Raw genomic sequence first — 8,653 nt, 5'->3', positions numbered from 1 at the left:
CGTGCTGGCCCCGCCCCCTGGAGGGAGCTGCCACTTGGAAGCTCCTGGTCAGCTGTGTCCGGCAGCCGCTGCTGACCCAGCTGTGGACTGGGGGAAAGGGGAAAAAGGAAAGGGGAGGGGAGGCTGGGGGGACACGGAGGGGCTGGAGCCCTGGGCTTCCTGAAACTGGGGCTGCATCATGGACCAACTCAGGGTGCCCCTCTGGCCTCGGGTTGGCCCCCTCTGTCTCCTACTTGCTGGTGCAGCCTGGGCTCCCTCACCCAGCCTCCCGGACCCCAAGTTTGAGAGCAAAGGTAAGAGCTGTACATGGGTACCTCCTTATTAAGTCCTAGAGGGCAATGCTATCGCCTGATTTCCAGCTTGGGTCTCAGGGGCTACACTACACGTCCACGTCCTCTGAACCCCCAGATGCGTCCTAGGGGTCAAACTGGCTTCTGAACCTGATGAGGCGTGTCAGTGTCTGACCCTTGAGCCATGCCCAGGGGGAAAAGTCTTAGAAAGGCTTAAGATTGTTTTAGTTGTTTGAAACAGGATCTCAGAAGGTAGACCAGGTTGGCCTTGAACTGCTAGGATTAAAGGCAAGTGTCATCCTGCCTGTGCTGTTTTTGTTTAGTTTTGTTTTTGAAGCAGGGTCTTATGGTAGCTCAGGCTGCCCTCAAATTCACTATATAACTGAGGTTGGACTTGATTCTCCTTCCCCACCTCTCAACTGCTGGGGTGACAGGTATTAACCAACCCCTTTGGCTCTGTGTTGTGTTTTGAGGGACTCTGAGACGTGGTAGAAATCGGAAGGGCAGAGTAGGTCAGAGCTCCTAGTTGGAAGTGATCAAGCTCACAGTGGCCCTGGAAAGTGGATAAGGTAGTGGGAGAACAGGACCCATCTGCAGGCGACTGTAAACACGGTTTGGCGCGGCGTATGGTGCTAGATCTCTTCCACTTCTTGCTAGGAGGAGGAAGGGGGGCGGGGGACACGGTTGGCGCTATCGGGGGGCAACCGGGTGCCTGCGGGGACCGATAGGAGGCCAGTACTCTGCACACACGCGCGCTAGGGCGGGGCCAGCACCGCTCAACTTGCAGGGTGAGTGGGCGTGTGCACGGGGTTGGGACAAAGCAGGCGGGGTCGCTACTGGGAGTTCTAGAGGTGCCACTTCTGCAAGACCCCTCGAAGGCCCTCTTGGAGAAGAGGGCGGGGCACTAAAATTATCGGGTCTGCACAGGCGATAGGAGGGAGGGTTAGGGGACTGTGGAGTACAGACCTCGACTTCCCTGACCACCACCCACCTCCCCGCTCCATGGCAACCCCCCTCCCTAGCGGCCCTGCTGGCATCCCGGGGCTCCGAAGAACTTCTGTGCTTCACCCAGCGGTTGGAGGACTTGGTGTGTTTCTGGGAGGAAGAGGCGAGCTCCGGGATGGGCTTCAACTACAGCTTCTCTTACCAGCTCGAGTGAGTCTCCCAGGACTAGGTGACCTAAGGCGGGGCTCGGGGCAGCAAAGTTTCCTGAATGTCATAACCTGGAATGTCTCCACCGGTCTGAAGTTTTGGTTAAGGGTGGCAGGCGGAGGTGGGGCTGGGGGAATGGGTGGAGGGCTCCCCCTGGTGGCCAGGGTTGGAATAATTCTCCATCAACGGTCCATCACTTTGGAATTGGGGCGTTCCAATATGGTCTCCACTATTTGAGCAAAAGAGATCAAAAACTCTCCAGTCACCTCCTACCCTCCCTGATTGTCCAATCTTTTCTTCTCGGTTTCTCCGGTCGCACAGGGGTGAGTCACGTAAGTCATGTCGCCTGCACCAGGCACCCACAGTCCGCGGCTCCGTGCGTTTCTGGTGTTCACTGCCGACGGCGGACACGTCGAGCTTCGTGCCACTGGAGCTGCGCGTGACTGCGGCTTCCGGATCTCCTCGCTATCACCGCATCATCCATATCAATGAAGTTGGTAGGTGAGAGGAGATGTGAGCAACATCGGTCGGGATGGAGGCTGGGCTGCGTCCCTGCCTACCCCATCCGCTTCACTTTCTGCAGTGCTCCTGGACGCCCCTGCGGGACTGCTGGCGCGCCGGGCGGAGGAGGGCAGCCACGTGGTGTTGCGCTGGTTGCCACCTCCTGGGGCACCTATGACCACCCACATCCGCTACGAGGTGGACGTGTCTGCAGGCAACCGGGCAGGGGGCACGCAAAGGGTGAGAGTCCATTCAACCTCCCTGCGTCCTGGCCCAAAATACCACTCCTTCGGGTCCCCATCGCTGTTTGTGTTTTTAAAGATTTGTTTATTATAAATATTATGCAGGGTTCTGTCTACTTGTGAGTTCAGGACCTCTGGAACAGCAGTCAGTGCTCTTAAGCTCTGAGCCATCTCTCCAGCCCCAACCATCGCTATTTTTTAATTGCTCTCTTTTTTATGCTGGGTGCACGCTTGCCACTGTGCCCTTGAGGGGATCAGAGAACAACTTTCTCGTTCCACCACTAGGGTCCCCTGAGCAGCACTATACCTAATTGGCGCTCACGTTAGCTCACGCCCACTCCCCCCGCCCCCCCCCCGCACTTTGCTCAGGCTTCTCTCGGGCCTCACAATCTAGTCCACATCTTCAGATGTCAAGGAGGTGCTCTCTGTGAGGTGTCTGGCTCTGCCTTTATATGGCCCGAGTCGGCTCTTGGCTTTGGGGGTCCTTGATCTGATTTGCCTTGAGCCAAAAAAAATGGGCCTTATCAGTTGATACCGTTACTTGAGTGCCCCCAAGCACCGTTCCCATTATTAGGGTGCTGACTAAATGCCTCCGTGCAAGCTCCCACATCTTCTCACTGGGTGCTAGTTGGTGAAATTTCTGGCTCCACCGAACCCTAGGTGGAGGTCCTGGAAGGACGCACTGAGTGTGTACTGAGTAACCTGAGGGGCGGGACGCGCTACACCTTCGCTGTTCGAGCGCGCATGGCCGAGCCGAGCTTCAGCGGCTTCTGGAGCGCCTGGTCTGAGCCCGCGTCGCTGCTGACCGCTAGCGGTGAGGCTCCAGTTCCTCAGAGAGAAGAACGAGGTGGGCCAAACACCCAGCAAACCTCCCTGACCTCCTTTCTGTCTCCCAGACCTGGACCCTCTCATCCTGACGCTGTCTCTCATCCTCGTTCTCATCTCGATGCTGCTGGCAGTGTTGGCACTGCTGTCCCACCGCCGGTGAGCCCCCAACCCGAGCTAAGCTAACTCAGATCTCTCTCTAGGGAAAGCAAGGCTGAGGGGTGAGCACTGGCTTAGAGTCACCCAGTTATCAGTGATAGAATACAAGCCAGACCACACCCAGACTCTTGAACTTCCTTTCTTTCGGTCACCTGCTAGAGTTCTCTTGACCTCAGCAATGGCTCCTTCCTGCATTTTTTTGTGGGTTCCATTTCCCGATGTAGTCAACCTTGTCAAAACAACCAGATAGTTAATGGAAGAGATTTAAGCCCAGTGGTTTTAATGACCTGACCAGCCGTGCTGCGGTATTTATAATTCCCAGTGCACTCAAAACTTTGCTCGTCCTACTTTTCCAGAAAGTACACATCCTGCCAGCCCTTCGTGGCTCTGGGTATTTACTTCATTGGGACTCACGCACGCACGCACGCGTTTTGGTGGTTCTGGGGATCCCACCCTCAGACTATGGAAAGGAGAGATGACGGGTGTGAGGGAGCCTGCACTGAACTCCTTTGCATCCTTCAAAACTATCCCAGACACCCTTTTGTAGGACCTCCCCCGCTGCAGGAAACTTGGTGTCGCTGTGGTGGGGGCCCGAGAGGTCACAGGTAAGTGCCCAGCATCACACACCCATCGACTTGTTTCTAACTTCAACAGGACTCTGAAGCAGAAGATCTGGCCTGGCATCCCAAGCCCAGAGAGTGAGTTTGAGGGTCTCTTCACTACCCACAAGGGTAACTTCCAGGTAGGTGACCTATTTGTCTTCTCTGCTCCTGGGGCTGCCCTGCTACCGCATGCCAAGCCCAGGCCTCTGAGCAGGAGGGTGCTCTCTTCCCAGCTGTGGCTGTTACAGCAGGATGGCTGTCTGTGGTGGAGCCCAAGCAACTCCTTCCCGGAGGACCCACCTGCCCACCTAGAAGTCCTCTCAGAGCGCTGCTGGGGGGTAACACAGGCAGGGGAGCCACGGGCAGACGACAAGGGGCCCTTACTGGAGCCAGTGGGCAGTGAGCATGCCCAGGACACCTACCTGGTACTGGATGAGTGGTTGCTGCCCCGGAGCCCATGCAGTGAGGACCTCTCTGGATCTGGGGACAGTGTGGACCCAGTGACTATGGATGAAGGCTCGGAAGCATCTTCCTGCCCTTCTGAGTTGGCCTCAAAGCCCAGGCCAGAGGGCACTTCACCTTCCACTTTTGAGTACACCATCCTGGACCCCAACTCCCAGCGCCTCTGCCCTCGAGCACTACCTCCTGAGCTGCCTCCCACTCCACCTCACCTGAAGTACCTGTACCTTGTGGTGTCTGATTCGGGCATCTCAACAGATTACAGTTCGGGGAGTTCCCAGGGAGTCCATGGGGACGCATCTGATGGCCCCTACTCTCACCCCTATGAGAATAGCCTTGTCCCGGACCCAGAGCCTCTACACCCCAGCTACGTGGCCTGCTCCTAGGACACCAGCCTACGAGATCCCAAGCCCACAACTTCTTGAACAGGGTTGAAGGCCATACTTAAAGTCACAGCTGACCTTGGTCTTCTGCCCAGCCCGTCCTGCCCAGGAAGCAACAGCCTTGCAATGTCAAGATGGACAGTTATCTGTCTGTACATAGAAATATATACATATCGATTTTTCTACCACTCTGTATCTGATTTGTGTGTGTAACTCATGGATGGCAGTCGACTCCCTCCCCCTACCTTGTTCCTGCCGTGCTTCATGGCCCAGGCTGGTTGTGCTTCTGGTTGTTCCTCTGACCTCTGCCCCCATCTTATCTTTGGATTGCTTGATCAGACCACACACCACAACCAGGTTTTTTGTTTCTTTCTCATGTTCCTAGACTGGCATGGGAAATGCTTTTACTCTGAATTCCCTTGCTAGCTCATATTTTAGTTGAGATGTGGTAGCTGAAGGTGACCTTGAACTTGTGACGCTCCTGCTCCTACTTCCCGAGTGCTGGGACTCCAGGCTTGTTCCACCACACCAAAATAACGTGGTGCTGGGGACTGAACTTGAGTTTCACACAAGTGCAGTCACTCTGTGCTCTGCCACAGCCTCTGTAAAAAGCCTCAAACCCATCTTTCCCTGGACCTAGACCATGGGAAAGTATAGCTAAAGTCTTGGTGCTAAGACTGAAATTGTGTATCTGGCAAATGTGAAGAGGGACCACAACAGTCATGGCATGCTCCCTAGCTGCCAACATGAGCCACCTGAAACTTAGTGCCCCATCCACACCACTCCTGGGGGGCACAAAGCAACATCTACTCACCCAGGTAGAAAGACAGATCCAAGCACGCATGCCACCGAAGTCCAATTTGGTGACCCAATGAGTTTTACTGGAGTTATGTGCATTCCTGCACATATGGGCAAGGGGCTACTTGCAGGAGTGGAAATGACTGGGACAGCTGCACCAGCAAAGCCCACCCCAGAGCTGGAAACCTGGAGCACACTGCACAGCCTGCATCCTTTCCAAGCAGCTCAGCTTGTCTGAGAGTTCCAGGGTCTTCCTGAAGCCTTTGAGTTGTTTACTTCCTAAGCTTAAGGAGCTTCTGTTACAGGATGAATTATTCACCCCCTTTAAAACACCCTGAGTCCCAAGCTTACCTTCAGGATTGATTTGTTTTGTTGTTTTTAAGATTTATTTATTTATTTATTTATTTATTTATTTAGCGCACAATGTACTGCTGGCAAGGAAGACACCAGGTCTCATTGCAGATGGTTGTGAGCCACCACATGGCTGTTGGGAATTGAACTCAGGACCTCTGGAAGATCAGCCAGTGCTCTTACCCTCTGAGCCATCTCTCCAGCCCGTTTTTAAGATTTTTATATACTTTAATTTTATGTGTATGAGCGTTCTGCTTATATGTATGTATGTTCACCACTTCTTGCCTAATATCCAAGGAGACCAGAGAGGGCATCAGATCCCCTGGAGCTGTAGTTGCAAATGTGTCTGATAGGAATGCTGGGAACTGAATCCACATCCTGTGGGAGAATTCTTAACCACCCAGCCCTCTCTCCGGCTCCCTGTTTTTTTTGTTTTGCCTTTGAGACAGGGTCTCACTATGTAGCCCTGGGTGACCTGAACAATCCACTGAAACCAGGCTGGCCTTAAACACACTAGGATTAGCCGGGCGCACGCCTTTAATCCCAGCACTCGGGAGGCAGAGGCAGGCGGATCTCTGTGAGTTCGAGGCCCGCCTGGTCTACAAGAGCTAGTTCCAGGACAGGCTCTAAAAAAGCTGCAGAGAAACCCTGTCTCGAAAAACCAAAAAAAAAAAAAAAGAAGAAAAAAAAAAAAAACACACACTAGGATTAACAGCCTGGCCCATTTGGGGTCTTCTGAGACAGGGTCTAGTGTATGCTAGAGTAGCTTAGGACAACCTTACACAGGGACCTCCTACACCTATGTCCCAAAGCTGGGCCTACAATTTTGCATACCACCATGCTCAAATTCAGTTTAATGGCATTAAAAATGTATGTCCTAAGAAAGCTAAATGTGTGCATAATCTATGTGGAGTGACTCCACTCCCAGCTGTACATCCTACACACATGTGCAAGTGCATGTGTATGATTAATCCCGACAGTATGTAAGTAGAGACACAGAGGTAATGGACACAGGCACCCATGGAATAAGCAAGAGGAGTCAAGTATAGGAGCACACGCCATAGGCCCTGCCCTCAAGAAATGGGGCTGGAGGATGAGAAGTTCAAGGATAGCCTCTGCTAAGTATTTATTTAGTCTGAGCCTAGCCTGAGCTACACAAAGTCCTGTCTGGGAAAAGAATGCAACAGGTAAAGAAATGAACTAGGAAACATGGCTGAATCCCATCAATGACGGCCAGTGGGCAAAGGAAGCCTCAGCTGACTATATTTATTTATTTATTTATTTATTTTGAAGGGTTTATTATTTATTTATTATTATTAGTGTGGAGGGCGTGTGTCAGAAGTGGAGGTCAGAAGACAACCTGCAGGAGTCAGCTAGATTCCAGCCATGTGGGTCCCAGGAATCAAAGTCAGGCCATCATGCAAGTTGGCAAGCTCCCTTCCCTACTGAGCCATCTCACCGGCTCTCAACAATGCTGTAAAACCTACACTGTTTAGGCCTTTGACTCTGCACCTGTCCCTGAAGTAAGTGTTCTATCCAAGGGACACTGAGGACCAGAGAGGTTGTCACATGCCAAAGTTAATGACTGACTTCTAGAACTTGAACCTTCTCTATCGGAACAGGGCTTAGAAGCCTGGGTAGGCCATGGGGTGATCTTCATCTCTCCACTGAGTAAGAAAGTCACTGACCACTCCATCCTGGGGCTCAGCGGGCCCGACTCCAGGCTGGCTCGAAGGCAGTACTGCTGTCCCAAGCCTAGGGCATCTGGCTGCAGCCAGCACTGTGCAGGAAAATACCGTTGAAGCAATGTCAGATGTGGGACATCACCCTCTGCTTCTTTTTGGGTCTCAAGGGCCACCACAAGCCCGCAGCTGCCACTGGCTCCAAGATGGTGGCTAAAGTAGGCAACAGTATCCAGAAGCAATGCAGCCAAGTAGGCGGCTTCCTGGGCCCCTGAGTCCTCCGCTAGATAGTCTTCCAGGCCGTCCAGCAGTAGAAGGGAGGGGGCAGGCCCTGGGGCCTCATGGGCAGAGGCTAGCAGCTGGAGAAGCTCTGGAACTGAGGATGGGTACTGGAATCGAACCTTCTAGAAGACAGGAAAAGGCAGTATTTAATATAGGAGGCCAAGACTCCATACTATGCCTGCCACGGCTCTTTCATTCTTTCCCAGTCGAGGCTTTCACGCCCCATACACAAAGTTCAGGATGAAGCACCAGCAGCCTTTGCCCTTCTCTGTCACCTGCCTTTTTCCAGCATGTATCATGGCTCAAGATTGTAATTATTTTTTTCTTTGATACAGGGTCTCATGTTACCCAGGATGACTGAAAACTCGTTATGTAGCAGGGTGGCCTGACACTACGGAAACTCGGAATCAAAGGGAGAGAGAGGAGAGAAGGGGGAAGAAGGGGGAAGTGTTTAGACCAAGGTTTCTACCCCGACCGCTCCTCCTGGGCGCCCACACTCGCTAACGATGGTCTTTCATTCAATTTTAACTAAACCCACGCTGCCACGCCACATATGGCTACTCCGCCTCCTCCACCCTCCTCTTCCATAGGTTTTATGTCGTGCCATTGGCCTGCCGACCTGCCACTCATGCGCAACCTAGCCTGCCATTGGGTGACACGTTCCAGGCCGCGCCCTCCGGTTACCTGGAGCCGCAAGGGTTCCCGCGCTGCGGGTGTATTGAGCGGCAGGCTCTGAAGTGGCCTTCGTGTCAGGAAGAGGACAGGCCCGCGGCCTTCCCCTGCCGCCTCAAGGGCGGCTGCAAACAGCAGCGACGTCTGCGCGGAACGCGGAGCGCCGAGCAGCAGCAACGGTGGCCCGCTAGCTCCATTCCCCTCGGGCCTCCCTGCACTGCCTGCGTCCAGCACCCGCCTCAGCGCCTCCGCCAT

At 53.7% G+C, this 8,653-nt stretch overlaps 2 protein-coding genes across 2 annotated transcripts; one reads left to right on the top strand and one right to left on the bottom strand.

The window, feature by feature from the left end:
• The first annotated feature begins 74 nt into the window (after window positions 1-74).
• Epor (erythropoietin receptor) lies at window positions 75-4,739 on the top strand. Its single transcript, XM_038323916.1, has 8 exons — window positions 75-293; window positions 1,313-1,445; window positions 1,764-1,939; window positions 2,026-2,183; window positions 2,846-2,999; window positions 3,082-3,169; window positions 3,824-3,911; window positions 4,005-4,739. The coding sequence occupies exons 1-8, from the start codon at window positions 179-181 to the stop codon at window positions 4,614-4,616; spliced, it is 1,524 nt and encodes a 507-aa protein (XP_038179844.1). The 5' UTR covers window positions 75-178; the 3' UTR covers window positions 4,617-4,739.
• Window positions 4,740-7,064: 2,325 nt separating this feature from the next.
• Swsap1 (SWIM-type zinc finger 7 associated protein 1) lies at window positions 7,065-8,653 on the bottom strand. Its single transcript, XM_038323992.1, has 2 exons — window positions 8,411-8,653; window positions 7,065-7,848 (listed from the first exon to the last, which is right to left on the bottom strand). Exons 1-2 carry the CDS (start codon window positions 8,651-8,653, stop codon window positions 7,255-7,257), a joined length of 837 nt encoding a protein of 278 aa, XP_038179920.1. The 3' UTR covers window positions 7,065-7,254.

This window comes from Arvicola amphibius, chromosome 3 (genome assembly GCF_903992535.2).
Source record: "Arvicola amphibius chromosome 3, mArvAmp1.2, whole genome shotgun sequence".
NCBI classification, from domain to species: domain Eukaryota; kingdom Metazoa; phylum Chordata; class Mammalia; order Rodentia; family Cricetidae; genus Arvicola; species Arvicola amphibius.
The sequence above is the reverse complement of the archived record's forward strand: the minus strand, read 5'-3'. Positions and strand labels throughout refer to the sequence as shown.

Coding starts and splice junctions, on each gene's coding strand:
- Epor (XM_038323916.1), top strand. CDS start 179: ATGGACCAACTCAGGGTGCCCCTCTGGCCTCGGGTTGGCCCCCTCTGT. Junction 294..1,312: donor CCCCAAGTTTGAGAGCAAAG/GTAAGAGCTGTA, acceptor CCCCCTCCCTAG/CGGCCCTGCTGGCATCCCGG. Junction 2,184..2,845: donor GGGCAGGGGGCACGCAAAGG/GTGAGAGTCCAT, acceptor ACCGAACCCTAG/GTGGAGGTCCTGGAAGGACG.
- Swsap1 (XM_038323992.1), bottom strand. CDS start 8,653: ATGGCGGAGGCGCTGAGGCGGGTGCTGGACGCAGGCAGTGCAGGGAGG. Junction 7,849..8,410: donor GGGAACCCTTGCGGCTCCAG/GTAACCGGAGGG, acceptor CCTGTCTTCTAG/AAGGTTCGATTCCAGTACCC.